The sequence below is a fragment of the Myotis daubentonii genome, chromosome 3 (assembly GCF_963259705.1).
Source record: "Myotis daubentonii chromosome 3, mMyoDau2.1, whole genome shotgun sequence".
NCBI lineage: Eukaryota > Metazoa > Chordata > Mammalia > Chiroptera > Vespertilionidae > Myotis > Myotis daubentonii.
Genome location: NC_081842.1, coordinates 117274170 through 117289593, shown reverse-complemented (window position 1 = coordinate 117289593; position 15424 = coordinate 117274170). Strand labels below are relative to the sequence as shown.

General features: G+C 52.4%; 1 protein-coding gene across 5 annotated transcripts in view; it reads left to right on the top strand.

The window, feature by feature from the left end:
• FBLN2 (fibulin 2) overlaps positions 1–15424 on the top strand; it is a 104681-nt gene that overhangs the window by 21414 nt on the left and 67843 nt on the right. For all 5 annotated transcript variants that reach the window (XM_059688295.1, XM_059688298.1, XM_059688297.1 and 2 more), the window contains exon 2: positions 11938–13304. In XM_059688295.1, coding sequence (XP_059544278.1) covers positions 12008–13304 — 1297 coding nt within the window. In that variant the 5' untranslated portion in view covers positions 11938–12007. The remainder of the gene's footprint in view (positions 1–11937; positions 13305–15424) is intronic.

Below are 15424 nucleotides of genomic sequence, written 5' to 3'. Positions count from 1 at the left end.
TCCAGCAAAGCTAGCATTCAGAATTGAAGGTCAGATAAAGAGCTTCACAGATAAGGAAAAGGTAAAGGAGTTCATTACCACCAAACCAGTATTATATGAAATGCTGAAAGGTATCCTTTAAGAAGAGGAAGAAGAAGAAAAAGGTAAAGATACAAATTATGAACAACAAATACGCATCTATCAACAAGTGAATCTAAGAGTCAAGTGAATAAATAATCTGATGAACAGAATGAACTGGTGATTATAATAGAATCAGGGACATAGAAAGGGAATGGACAGACTATTCTTGGGTGGGGGGAAAGGGGTGTGGGGGATGCGGGAAGAGACTGAACAAAAATCGTGCACCTATGGATGAGGACAGTGGGTGGGGAGTGAGGGTGGAGGGTGGGGTGGGAACTGGGAGGAGGGGAGTTATGGGGGGGAAAAAAGAGGAACAAATGTAATAATCTGAACAATAAAGATTTAATAAAAAAAAAGAAATTCAGCTTCATTGTAAAATGTTCTGATATTATTTACTTATTTATTTATTAAAGATATTTAAAATTGATTTTTAGAGAAGAAGGAAGGATGGAAGGGGGAGTTGGGGAGAGAGAGAGAGAGAGTGAGAGAGAGTGAGAGAGAGAGAGAGAGAGAGGAGAGTGAAACATTGATCAGCTGACTCCTGCATGCCCCCTACCAGATATGGAGCCCATAACCAGGGCATGTGCCCTGACTGGGAATCGAACTGGCTACCTTGTGGTGTATGGACATGGGATGATACCCAACCAACTGAGCCACACTGGCCAGGGTTTATTTATTTAAAAAGTCATTTATTTATTGATTGATTTTCAGAGAGAAAGCAAGAGAAACATTGATTTGTTGTTCCACTTATTCATGCATTCATTGATGAATTACTTTTTAAAAAAATCCTCACCCAAAAATATGTTTTTTATTAATTTTCAGAGAGAGAAAGAGAGAGAAACATTGATATGAGAGAGAAACATGGATCGATTGCTTCCCAAATGCACCCCAATTGGGCATCAAACCTGCAACCTCTTGGACAACGCTCTAACCAACTGAGCCACCTGGCCAGGACTCCTTGGTTAATTCTTATACATGCCTTAGCCGGAGATCGAACCACAACCTTAGTGTATTGGGAGGATGCTTTAATCAACTGTGCTACCTGGCCTGGGCAAGATGTTCTGATTTTAAATATTAAAACCTAAATCAATAACATTGCAATATTTTAATGTTTGCAACTAATTTCAAAAGTACCATGTGGGCCCTGAACATGGTCTGTGGATGGATGGCCTGGCAGCTGGCAGGTGATTGCTCTCCTGGTTGGACTTGGGAAAGGGCTGCTGTGTAGGAGCTGAAGTGCTGCCTTTAGAAGAGACTGTGGGAGGCCAGGTGCTCCTGATACTCCTGTGTTTGTAATTGGTTTGTCAACAGGTATCCTGTATGTTGATTTCCTTCCTGTCACCCCTGGCTGTGTGGAAGGCCCAGTGTCTGATTTAAAAGAGAGACCCCTGCAAGCGTTGCCAGCACCACCCTGATGCTGCTTTTATCCAGGGTTGCCTGGTGAGAATGTAGGTTCCCAGCTGGATTGGAATTTCAGATAAACGATGAATAAGTAGGTCCCAAGTGTTTCATGGGACAATTTATACTACACAATTACACAGTATTTATCTGAAATTCCAGTATAGCTATATGCTTTGTATTTTTATTTGCTAACTCTGGCAAGCATATTCTTGTCAGTATCCTAAGGATCTGAGAAGTGGAAAAAGACAGAATTTCCTTACCTTGTGATTTGAAGTTATGTGAGGCCAGACCCTATTCTTAGTAATGGTGGTTCTGGTGATGGATTTATGTCCCCTGGGGTCCTCTAGGAGGCACCAAGGTGGCCTTGCCAGCCCAGAGAGTTTTCATCTGGGCCTGCTATGGATGGGTGCGAGGTTAATTTGTCAAAGGAGGTGGTGTTACCATACTGTAGGGGTGTGTGTGTGTGTGTGTGTGTGTGTGTGTGTGTGTGTGTGTGTGTGTAGGGGGAACAGCAGGGAGAGGAACTTGTAGCCAGGGTGAGTGAAGGTAGCTGATGTTTGAGCAGCACCCTGAGTCACCTCTGACACTGATATGCCACAAACCTCCCTTCCAGCTTTGCCTCCACCCACAGCAGGGATCTGATCAATGAAGACCAAAGCTGCAACAGCCCAGACTATGACCTCAACCTGCCCTCTGCTTCTGCCTTGAATTCACTTTGGATTTTCAGCTTGGGAGTCACAGACCTTTACAGGGCTGGACACACTCCTAGACTCTGCATGGTGATGGCTCCCTGTCCTTCTTTCCCACCTGAACCTGTCCTTGTGGCTCTTTATTGTGGAGAGTGGCAACACACACACACAAAACAAAACAAAAAAATAGAGAAGCCCAGAAAGGACACCTAGATATCCATCATCTGGATTTCACAATTGTTAGCATTTTTTAAATTGCTGACACTATTACAGATGTCCCCCGCCCCCTTTTCCCCCAAGAGTTGTTAACTTTTTTGGCATAATATTGCCTTTGGCTATTTTTCATGATGAAATATGTTATAGTATGTCACAGACATGATTATATTTAAAAATGTTAACTTTTTTTTTAAATGCCAGCATTTGCCAGACATCACACCTCACAGAATGATTGCTGCTCCTTGCTGTCATTTGGTCCTCAGTCTGTCCTTGGGGTCCCTCACTTAGTCCCCATGTCTTTCAATAGGCTTCTTCATGCTGAGTCCCATTAGGAATCCCACAAGCTCTTGGGTTATATCCCAGACCTGTTTTAGTCCAGAGCAGCTTCTCCCTGTTTTTCCTGTGTGCTGAGGAGGTGGGTGTTTGTCCTATAGAAATGCCTCACTGCTGGGTTATCTATACTAATAAAAGGGCAATATGCTAATTAGATCGGATTAGATTGGATGTCTTCTGGACATCCTTCCAGACAAAGCCACGGTGGCAGGAGCAAGGCAGAGGCGGTTAGGGGCGATCAGGCAGGCAGGCAGGCAGAGTGGTTAGCGGTGATCAGGCAGGCAAGCAGGTGAGTGGTTAGGAGCCAGTGGTCCTGGATTGTGAGAGGGATGTCTGACTGCCGGTTTAGGCCCGATCCTACAGGGATCCTGCAGGCTGGGCTGAGGGACCTCCCCTCCCGTGCATGAATTTTGTGCACAGGGCCTCTAGTCTGCTTATAATTGTTGATTTAGATACCAGTGGTTCAGGTGAGACATTGCTGCATAACCAGCTACCCTTGGAGGCTGAAAGCAGCAATAGTCATGTAATTTGCTCAGGGCAAGGCCAGGCTCCTTTATTAGCTTGATGTGGCATTAGCTGGGGACAATGGTGGTACACCTGCCTCCTCACAGAGAAGGTCTCCCAAATGGGCTCCTGCTCAAGCCCAGTGCAGTGATCAGGTCTCTCCAGTAGGGTGGCCCCACATCTTCTCAAGTGGTTCAGTGCTTTTAGACATACAGGTAGAGGCTGCCAGGCCTCCTGGAGGGGTTTGGTAGGAGTAGTCATAGCTCTGAGTCTCATTGGTTAGGCATGGTTCCAGACCCATCCCTCAGCCAATCCCAGCTAAGTGACAGATGAGGTCTGTGTATTGGCTGGATGTGGTCACACCTTCTTGGCCACCTCAGCTGGATGCAGCCCCCTCCCTGCCAAGCTGGGGTTCTGGCTTAGACAGGGGCCCAGTATGGAATCTTTTTGGTTTTCTCAGCTAGACCCCAGCTAAGAATTGAGTTAATTCACTTCTTAACTAATAACACACTATTATCTTGCTCTCTGCAAGGTACTGCTTGTATTTTATTGGTTGGTTTATCTACAATCTCTGCTCCTAAGCCCTTCCCTTCCTCACTATAGGCAGACCTCCAGTTCTGTTCTGTGTGAATCTGTTTATGTGCTCATGTTTTGCAAGTGGTATTTATTTATTTTTTTACCTTGAGTGTGCATTTTTATGTGACATGAGTAGTGTTTGGCTCTTTATCTTGTTCTATTTCTTACCTTTTCCGCTTAGTGCTCTATTTTTAAGGTCCATCCTTGTTGCATTGTGTACACTGAATCGTTGGCTTCTAGTTCTGTGGGGTCCTCACAGGTGTGTGACTCTCAGGGTCCCAGCATGGGTGTCAGCTGATGGTCTTTGGTGCCATTTCAACACCAACAGAAATCCCCAATTTGGGGTTCAGTGAAGAAGGAAACTTTATTTAGTGCAAACAGCTCAATTGTGATATTGCAGGGCTGTGAAAACAGCTCAATAGTGTTACAGCTCAATTAGGAGACTGCACGGCTGTGGACTATGCTGTGAAGAAGCCCTGGGTGAGGTGGCCCAGGGGCAAGGCCCCTATTCAGCTAGGCTGGAGCAAGGCATTTGACATTTCAGCCTGGAATGCAGTCTTCAGTCTTTGATGGAAAGGGAAAGATCTCTCTCAGAGCCAGAGGGCTGCCGGCTTATATAGACAGAAGTCCCTGCCTGGTTTCCGATTGGTTCATCTTCATGCAAATGAAAACTTCGAGTCCTTGCCATTTGAATGGTATTGGCTGGTAAAAATGCTGATGGGGGATATAGGTGCACAGCTGGGACTGGACTGGGAAAGCCTCAATCCAATTGGTTGAAATACAATTCTAGGAACTCCTTGATAAGGAGCCTGGTTAGCTGGCAGGAACACAGTGCAGGCAGGTAGTTCAGTGCAGGCTTCTCCCTGAAGTGCATTTTGTGTGAGAGGCCCTTGTGCAGAAATGGCTGTTTGGCTCTGTTTTAAAATTCGAGGTCAATCAAACTACCAGGAACCTTCTTGGTAGATATCTTCTTTCTCAGGGTCCATACGGGGTTTATGGGAAGAGTAGTTAATGAAGAGACTTAGAACACGTGGGAGCAGGGTTGGGGGAACTTACAGGGGATGAACCAGCTCTTGGCGTAGCAATGGTGGGTGGATGGGTGGGTGTCCTTAGCACGCTGGGCCTGCATGGGTGGGGGAGAGGCAGGTTTTAGAACCCAGCAGGGTCACCCTCCAGAAGCTATGGCCTTGGGGGAGCAGGGACAGCCACCACCAACCCCTTGCCTGGGAGGGAAGGAGAAAGGGGTGGGAAATGAACAGCCCAACCTTTCTCTCCCATCCTGTGATGTCCTGTTGGAGGCTGCCATTGGAAGATGCTGGAACCTGGGGACACATTCTGACCAGGTTAGCATCCTCAGTGGAGAACAGGGTGGATCTGGGACAGGTACTGGCATGGTGGTCTACCTCTGCCTTGTTTCCTCCTACCACCAGACAAATTCCCAAGGACCACCATGGATGTGTGGACCTGGAGTGATGTCTTTAGGTACCTCACTGGGCACGAGAACTCAGCATCATACACTGCTCAGATAGGCTTAATTGCATATAGGTTGCTGTTCAGAGTGTCCGCCCAGTGTTCACTTAGGTCAGCTGGCCTTATATTCATCATCATCCTATCTGATAAAGAGGGAATATGCTAATTGACTGCCCCACCCTCAAAGATGGCAGTGCCCACAGCCACAAGATGGCTCGCAGGGGAGGGCAGTTGTGGGCAATCAGGCCAGCAGGGAGGGCAGTTGGGGGTGACCAGGCCTGCAGGGGAGGGCAGTTGGGGGTGATCAGGCCTGCAGGGGAGTGCAGTTGGGGGCAACCAGGCTAGCAGGGGAGGGCAGTTAGGGGTGACCGGACTGGCAGGGGAGGGCAGTTGAGGGGGACCGGGTTGGCAGGGGAGGGCAGTTAGGGGTAACTGGGCCGACAGGGGAGGGCAGTTGGGGGCAACTGGGCCGGCAGGGGAGGGCAGTTAGGGGCGACTGGGCCGGCAGGGGAGGGCAGTTGGGGGCGATTGGGCTGGCAGAGGAGGGCAGTTGGGGGCGATCGGGCTGGCAGGGGAGGGCAGTTGGGGGCGATCAGGCTGGTAGGGGAGGGCAGTTGGGGGCAACCAGGCTGGCAGGCAGAAGCGGTTAGGGGTAATCAGGCAGGCAGGCAGGTGAGCAGTTGGGAGCCAGCAGTCCTGGATTGTGAGAGTATGTCCTGTGGGATCGGGCCTAAACCGGCAGTTGGACATACACCGAGGGGTCCCTGATTGGAGAGGGTGCAGGCTGGACTGGGCGACACCCTCCCCCCAGTGCACAGATTTTGTGTACCAGTCCTATAGTCCAGTGATGGCGAACCTTTTGAGCTCGGCGTGTCAGCATTTTGAAAAACCCTAACTTAACTCTGGTGCCGTGTCACATGTAGAAATTTTTTGATATTTGCAAACATAGTAAAACAAAGATTTATATTTTTGATATTGTTTTATATATTTAAATGCCATTTAACAAAGAAAAATCAACCAAAAAAATGAGTTCATGTGACACCGCTGACACGCATGTCATAAGTTCACCATCACTGCTCTAGTCCTATCTAATAAAGAGGGAATATGCTAATTGACCCTCATGCCATCACAAAGATGGCGGCACCCACAGCCACAAGATGGCACCCAGTCCCCTCAGCCCCGCCGGGGTGCCTGTCTCCAGAGTCCCCCAGTCCCCTCAGCTTCTGAGCCACCCAGGGCTGGCCTGAGGCGCAGGCAAGCCTCAGATGTCGGCTGCCCAGCCGCCCAGGGCCGGCCTGAGGTGCAGGCAAGCCTCGGATGGAGGCTGCCCAGCCACCCAGGGCCGCCCAAGACTCAGGTAACCAGGGCTGGCTGAGGCTTGTGCTGTCGGCAGTGGCAGCAGCAGAGGTGTGATGGGGCGTCACCTTCCCCTGATCACCAGGTTGCCTCCCGCCCCTGAGGGCTCCCGGACTGTGAGAGGGGCCAGGCCGGGCTGAGGGACCCCCCCTCCAGTGCATGATTTCATGCACCGGGCCTCTAGTCTTAAATAGTATTATTATTATTGTTAATCCTCACTGGAGGATATTTTTTTCCATTGATTTTTACAGAGAGTGGAGGGGAGGGAGGAAGAGAGAGAGAGAGAGAGAAGGAGAGAGAGAAACATTGATGTGACAGATACACCTTGATTAGTTGCCTCTTGCACATGCCTCAACTGGGGCCAGGAATTGAACCTGCAACCTAGGTACATGCCCTTGGCTGGGAATTGAGTAATCATATTATTATTAATGTGCATGCATTATCCAGATTTTTAGTTGGCAGGAATAGGGCAGAGACTGTGTGGGTTTTGCTTTGCTTTTCCCTGGGCCTGGTGAGCTCCCATCTTGGGAGTGTGCCTGTTCCCCACCCCCCACCCACCACATACACACCCATGGGCCCATGAAACATTCAGAGCAGTTGTAGAGATATACCAGGGCCTCTTGAAGCTAACTCCCCCCTTCCTTACTGGCCCACCTCCTCCAGATACATCCCAGCTGGCCCCATCCCCCTCATGGATGGGCACACAACCTTTAGATAGCACCAGGGGCTCTGAGCAGCATGCAGGGCCCAGACCTCCACTCTCCCAGCTGGAGGCCACAGTGGGAATGACCATGGGTTCCCAGTTCAGAGGTGAGCCTGGGGAAACTCTGATCTCAAACAGACCCTGCCACCATGAGTGGAGAGGTCATATGGCCTTTGTGGGACTGAGAGCCCCATGTCCTGGGTGACATCTTAGGGTGACCAGGGTTCAGTGGTTTTCAAGAGGAGTTGAATTTTCATGTGAACATTTCCAATTGGTAACTAATTTAAAACTAAAAACCCACCATGTGGGATAAACAAGTGCAGTTGTGGGCTAGATCAGTGATGGCGAACCTATGACACACGTGTCAGAGGTGACACGCAAACTCATTTTTTTGGTTGATTTTTCTTTGTTAAATGGCATTTAAATATATAAAATAAATATCAAAAATATAAATCTTTGTTTTAGTATGGTTGAAAATATCAAAAAATTTCTATATGTGACACGACACCGGAGTTAAGTTAGGGTTTTTCAAAATGCTGACATGCCGAGCTCAAAAGGTTCGCCATCACTGGGCTAGATAGTACCTGTGGCCTCCTAGCCAGAACCAAAGGTGTGGTAGAACCTCTTCACTGTACACAGATGCAGAGCTGAGATTCAGAGAGGGCAAGGGCCTTGCTTAGATTTGCACAGCGAATGAGGAAAACACAAAGTCAGGCTCCAATGTTCCTCATCATCACTCTGGGCCTGGGGCAGGGGTGAATCCAAGATATAGAATCATCTGAGTATGGGCAGAGCCTGATGCTGGGGGATAGGGTCCCAGGGCCAGGTCACTGTGGGGGCCAAGAGTGTGAGCAGAACTAATGGACTGACTTGTAGGAGAATGCACGGTGGGGTGGGTGGGGTATAGCAGGCCTGGCTAGCAACAAAGGTCCTCTGGGAGGAGCCTGCCAAACTCTGGTGGGAATATTTCCCTCTTAGGATGTGTTGTTCATGTGAGTGTGTGATGAATGGAAAGGCAGATGGAGGGTGGGAGGAGGATTTAGGTCTGCAAATGTTTCTTTTCTTAAATGACACTTGAGCATTGACTCAAGGTCTTTGTGCTGTCTACTCTACTTCCATGGAGAGTCGCTGACTTTGTTACGGGGACAGCAGGCCTGGTTCTCCCTGAGACCGATTCCGAATCAACCTGGGTGTACGGAGCCCTCCCCTTTCCTGGAGTGGCTTCTCAGCTTGGGGGATGTGCATGTTACCTCTTGGAGTCCAGCAACCTCCCTGGCCCCCTGGCCTGGGCATAGATTCCTGTCCCCGGTAGCATTCTTACCATCTTCACTTGGATGATCCCTGGGCTTCTCAAACTCAGTTCTGCCAAACTGAACTGCATGTCTCCCCTGTGGGTCCATGGTCCTCCTTCCACAGCCTTCCCTGCCTCAGGAAGCAACAACTCCATCCTTCTAGGTGCTTTGGCCAAAAGCTGGGCTCATTGTGGACTCCTCTCCTGTTACACCCATGCAGTCTAGCAGCAAATCCTGTCAACTCTACTTTAAAATTCCCCTGTCCACTGTCCTCTCCTGCCTCCTATGACTGGCTTCTTGGCTTTGGCCCGGCTCCCATATTTTCAACAAAGCAGCCCTAACAGAGCCCATCAAGTCATTCCAGGCCATGGCTTCCAGCAGCCCGCACTGTAATCAGAATCTCGCATGATCTGGCTGCCATCACATTCACCCTTGCTCAATTTGCTCAGCAGTGGTGGTGTTCTACTGTTCCTCATCTCCCTCCTTCTGGTCCTGCCCCAGGTCCTTTGTACCTGCTATTCCTGCCGCCTTACATACTTTGCCTACAGACATTCAGGTGGTTGTCTCCATTGATTCACTCAGATCTCAGCTCAAATGCTACTTCCTTAGAGAAGCCTTGCTTGGCCACCCTGGCTAAAATCAGCTCTTTTCCACCCAAAGCCAGCAGCTACACCATCCTGGTTATTCCCTGTTCCGGTTCCCTGCTCTCATTCATTTATTTCTTCATTGTACTTATCACATTCAGAAACCCACTGAATTGCTGTGGATTTATGATCTCCCTTTCTACATCAGAGGGTCAGTGCTAGCAGAATGGCCATGAAGCCGGTCTTATCCTATCTAATAATAGACAAACATGGTAATTAACCGTAACTTCGCTACCCTTCCCATTGGCTAATCAGGGCGATATGCAAATGAACTGCCAACCAAGATGGCGGCCGGCAGCCAGGCAGCTGAAGCGAACAGGAGGCTTGCTTGCTCCAGTGATGGAGGAAGCCAAGGTTCCCCGCCTGCCGCTGCTGGCCTCTGAGCTGCAGTCTAAGAAACATTGTTGCAATTATAGAAGCTAAACAAGCTCCAGAAACCTGCTTTCAGCCAGCTTCGGCCTCAGAGCTTAGAGCAGCAGTGATGGCAACAATGTTTCAATTATAGAAGCTAAACAAACCCAGATACCTGCTTTCAGCAGCCGAGGTCTCAGAGCTGGAGCCGAGCCTCAGAGCTAAAGCCGGCTCTCAGTTCCAGTGACAGCCATAGAAGGTAAAAAAATCCCAGAATAAAATAAAAACAAACAAAACAAAAACAGAAAAAAAGGAAAGGTTGGGAGCTTCAGCCACCCACCAGCCTGAAAACGGCCCTCAGCCCCTCACCCAGACTGGCCAGGCACCCCAGTGGGGACCCCCACACTGAAGGGGATGTGACCAGCTGCAAAACAGCCATCATCCCCTCATCCAGGCTGGCCAGGCACCCAAGCAGGACCCCCACCCTGATCTGGGACACCTTTCAGGGCAAACCAGCCGGCCCCCACCCATGCACCAGGCCTTTATCCTATATAGTAAAAGGGTAATATGCCTCCCATCACCAGGATCAGTGGAGCCCTGAGGCCTCCCGGCACCGGGATCAGCGGAGCAGCGAGGCCTCCCAGCACTGGGATCAGCGGAACCACGAGGCCTCCCAGCACTGGGATCAGCGGAGCCGCGAGGCCTCCTGGCCCCTGGAGCAGCATGACAGGGGGCAGCGCCCAAACCCCCTGATTGCCCTGTGGTTCTGTGTGTGACAGGGGGCGGGGCCACAACCTCCCTATCCGCCCTGCTCTGTTTGTGACAGGGGAAGGCGTCCCAACCCCCTGATCAGCCCTGCTCTGTGCCTGATAGAGGGGAGCTCCCCAACCCCCTGATCGGCCCTGCTCTGTGTGTGACAGGGTGCGGCGCCCTAACCCCCCCATGGGCCCTATTCTGTGTGTGACGGGGTGGAGCCGCAACCTCCCCATCGTCCTTGCCCTGAGTGTGACAGGGGGGAGTGCCCCAACCCTCTGATCGGCTCTGCTCTGTGGGTGACAGGAGGCGGCGCCCCAATCCCCTGATCGGCCCTGCTCTGTGTGTGACGGGGGGGAGCTCCCCAACCCCCTGATCGGCCCTGCTCTGTGCGTGACAGGGTACGGAGCCCCAACCCCCCTGATGGGCCCTGCTCTGTGCGTGACAGGGGGCAGCGCCGCAACCCCCTGATTGGCTGGCTCTGTATGTGACAGGGGTGGCGCCACAACCCCCTGATCTGCCCTGCTCTGTGCATGACAGAGGGTGGCGCTGCAACCTCCCCATCAGCCTTGTCTTGAGTGTGACAGGGGGCGGCGCCCCAACCCCCCAATCGGCCCTTCCCTGAGCATGACTCGGGGTGGCAGTGCAACCTCCTGATCTGCCCTGCTCTGTGCATGACGGGGAGGCGCCCCAACTCCCCAATCGAGGGGCTGCGGGGCAGGCACCTAGGGATTGGGCCTGCCTTCTGCCACCTGGAAACGGGCCTAAGCCAGCAGGTCGTTATCTCCCGAGGGGTCCCAGACTTTGAGAGGGCACAAGTGGGGCTGAGGGACACGCCCCCCCAGTGCACAAATTTTTGTGCACCGGGCCTCTAGTCCTATATAATCAAAGGTTAATATGCAAATCAACCGAACAGCAGAACAACCGGCCACTGTGATGCACACTGACTACCAGGAGGCAGATGCTCAACGCAGGAACTGCCCACTGGTGGTCAGTGTGCTCCCACAGGGGGAGCGCCACTCAGCCAGAAGCCAGGCTCCCGGCTGGCGAGCACAACATCGGTGGTGGGAGCCTCTCCTACCTCTGTGGCAGTGCTAAGGATGTCCAACTGCTGGCTTAGGCTCGCTCCCCTGAGGGCTTCCAGACTGCGAGAGGGTGCAGGCTGGGCTGAGGGATCCCCCTCCCGAGTGCACAAATTTCATGCACCAGGCCTCTAGTTTGCTAATAAACCTCAAGTTCTAGAAGGATTCGTGCACAGAGGATCTGCTTGGTTGGTGCTGGCTGAGTGGCTAGCAGAGGCAGATCTCCTTTCCTGGCTGTGCCGGACACTAAGTGGCCATTGTTCTGTCATTGCCCCACCAGACACTATGCTTGGGGACATGGGGACATTGGGATAAGGGCATGTGTGTGAGTGAAAGAGCCTGAGGCTTCATCTAGCCATGTGCAGGTGTGTGTGTGACTGGCGGTGCATGTGTTTTCATGTGTAGGCCCCATATGGTGCTGACAGGTGTCCTTTCTGATTTCCCCAGGGCCTCGCAGGAGAGGGGACCTTTTGGCTCGAGGTGGCACCTGGGCTGCACCTGGGCTGGCGGTGGGACCATGGTGATGTTCTGGGAGCCTGTAGGAGCCTGGTTGGCCCTGGCCCTGGCCCTGGCCCTGGGTGCCAGCACAGGTGCAGCAGCCCCACGGCAGGACTGCACGGGTGTCGAGTGCCCGCCGCTGGAGAACTGCATCGAGGAGGCGCTGGAGCCGGGCGCCTGCTGTGCCACGTGCGTGCAGCAGGGCTGTGCCTGCGAGGGCTACCAGTACTATGACTGTCTGCAGGGTGGCTTCGTGCGTGGCCGTGTACCCGCAGGCCAGTCCTACTTTGTGGACTTTGGCAGCACTGAGTGTTCCTGCCCACCAGGTGGCGGCAAGATCAGCTGCCAGTTCATGCTGTGCCCTGAGCTCCCACCCAATTGCATCGAGACTGTGGTGGCAGCTGACAGCTGCCCGCAGTGCGGCCAGGTGGGCTGTGTGCACGCTGGCCGCAAGTATGCTGCTGGTCACACAGTCCACCTGCCACCGTGCCAGGCCTGCCACTGTCCTGACACTGGTGGTGAGCTCATCTGCTACCAGGTCCCCAGTTGCCATGGAGATGCCAAGGCCATGCCCACTGCCACCAGTGGGAACTTCTCAGATGCTGAGGAGAATGAACCTGAGCGACACTATGAAGACCCCTACAGTTATGACCAGGAGGTGGCTGAAGCAGAAGCCGCAGCGGCTTTGGCAGGCGAGCTTCAGGCAAGCACAGGGGCTCCAGCCACCCTGGGAGGTGGAAGTCAGCCACTGTCTGCCATCCAGGCCACCCCCTGGCTGGCCGTTCTCCTCAGGCCAACAGCGGCTGCAGCCCTGGGTCCGCCAGCTCCTGTTCAAGCCAAAGCCAGGAGAGTGATGGAGGACAGCCAGGGGGCAGGGGAGGAGGAGAGGGAGGACATTGCTGTCAGGGAGCCACTGGCAGCAGGTGGCCTTAGGGGACTTGATGGGCCTCCTGGGGCAGGCCCAGCCGGGCCCAGTCTTCCTTTGCAAGAGGAGAAGGCAGATGCCAGGGCAGGGCCTGAAGATAACCTTATCCCAGATGTCCAGGCCACCCCGCAAAGTACTGGACAGGGGGGAGCCAGCCCCATGCTGGGGTCAAGCACGGCCAGTGTCCTCCAGTCTCAGGCCACATCGAGTTCTCCCGGAAACCCAACAAAGCCCAGCAGCCACACCATCCTGACCACACCTCCCCATGAGGCCACCCAGGTCCCACCTATCCAGGAAGTGCCCAAGCAGCCACCAGCTCTGCCCCATCTTCGGCCAGAGGAGGACACTGACCCCAACTCTGTCCATTCTGTCCCCAGAGGTGACCCTGAAGGTAAGCGTCTTTCAAGTTTCTCCCTAGCACTCAGTCCAGGGAAGGCAGCCCTGGGCCCTGTAACTGCCTAGGTCTCTGTACAGCTGCCTGGGGCAGGGGAAGCTGGGTCTGAGTGCCCCACACTTTAGGGCATGAGCTTAGCTACCACTTTCTCCCTGGCTTAGCTCCTGGGAATGGAGTGGGTGGGTGCAGGTGAGGTCCCTGTTGAAGTCAGTGCTGGGTTATATGCGTGGTATGGCTGTGGTCAAAGGCCCAATAGGCACCCTCACAGGGTTGGGGGTCCTGAGGAGGGTCCTGCTTAAGTGCAGGTGGGGCCTGGAGTGTCCACAGTACCCCAGCAGGAGGTGATGAGTTTCACATCCTTCCAGGCATGGCTGTGACCTTGGTCTCTGAGGAGACAGCCTAGGGCATGCAGTCTCACATGAGAGCTCTTTCTGTGAGTCAAGGGCTGTGTCAGGCACATCTTCCAGTTGGTTCTGTTAACACACAAGTTGTTCTCATTCCTCTGCTCTGCACCTGCCGTGGCTTCCACCTACTCAGTGTAGAATCCCTGCACAGCCTGCCTGCGACCTCTTGCATCTCATCTCCATCACCCTTGTCTTAGTCTGCCTTGTCTGCTGTAACAAAAAATACCACAGATTGGGTGACTGAAATGACAAACACTTATTTCTCACAGTTCTGTGGGCTGGGAATCCAAGGTGAAGGCTGGGTTGAGGGCCTACTTCCTGGTTTGCAGATGGCCAGGCTCTCATTGTGTCCTCACATGGCAGAGCGGGCAAGGATACATCTCATCTGAGATAACATTACAGGAGGAGCAAACTCTTGCTTGTTTCTTTTTAGAAGGACACTGATTCCATCATGAGGACCCCACCTTCATCATCTAATCACGTCCCAAAAGCTTCATCTCCAATACTGTCCCATTGAGGATTAGGGTTTTAACACAGGTATGGGGGTGGGGGATAAACATTCAGTTCCTAGCAACCCTTCCTCTTACCCACTGTGCTCAGCCCCACTGATCTGTCTAGATACCATAGCAGTCCCAGGGCCTTTGCACTTGCCACTTGCTCTTCCTGAAATGCTCTTCCAGGTGTCCATTTGGTTCACTCCTGTACTCCATTCTGCTCTCTGTTCAAGGTCACCTCCGCAGAGAGGCTTTCCTTGGGCTCCGAACTAAAAGAACATCATACCTTCCTCTTACCTTGCTGTAATTTTTCCTAGTAGAATGTGAGTGCCATGGGCAGAGGGACCACATCTGTCATCTTTCTGCTGTGTACAGGAGCCTCCAGCAGGGCCTGGGTGCATGAATGAGTGAATCAATACAAGCTCTGTGGCCACCCCTCTAGTCATCCCTTTTCTCCCTAATTCCCCTGCCGTCCCATGAACCCTGCAGCATTGTCTCCCCCTCTGTTCCACACACGTGTTCACTGTTTTCAACGAGCACAGGCACACCTCCTTTAGGAGCCTTCCTTGAATCTTTGTGTCTTGTTGACACTCCCCTCAGCTCCATTTTCTTTCTCTCCACTGAGGGTGTTCTGGGGACTTACCTCGTTATCTAGTGATCTCTCCCCACAGCTAGGGGTCTGTGTGTTGTTCAGTCTCATATCAATAACTCTACAAACCTTTATTAGGTATAAATAATGAGCAGGTCTTGGTGGGCCCTGGGGAGGCAGGAATGAACCATTATGGCGGGGGGCTGTGAGGGGGAGATGCCTGGGAGGTATCTGGGAAGGCTTCTTGGAGGATGGGGCATGAGGGGACTCTGGGATTTCTGCAGCATTCCCATTGACCTACCCTGATGCCCACAGCTGTGTGGCCTTGGGCAAGTCTCTTAACTGGCCTGGGCCCCTTTTCCCATCTGTCAAGTGCTATAGACCTTGCTGGGCAGCAGCTGTGTGCAAAGCCTGTGCACATGCACGTTCCTCTGACCTGTAGGCCAAGTGGTCCAAAAGCCCAGAGGGTTCTGCACCCAGCCTGCTTACAATGTGTAGGCACACAGTTCATCCTCACAGAGCACCTATTGGTACTCCAGGCCCTGTTTCTGTGACTTGATGTTCCCCCCAAGCCAGGGAGGTATGTTTCTTCTCATTTCAAGGTCAGAGAGGTGTTTCTAGTGGCTCCAG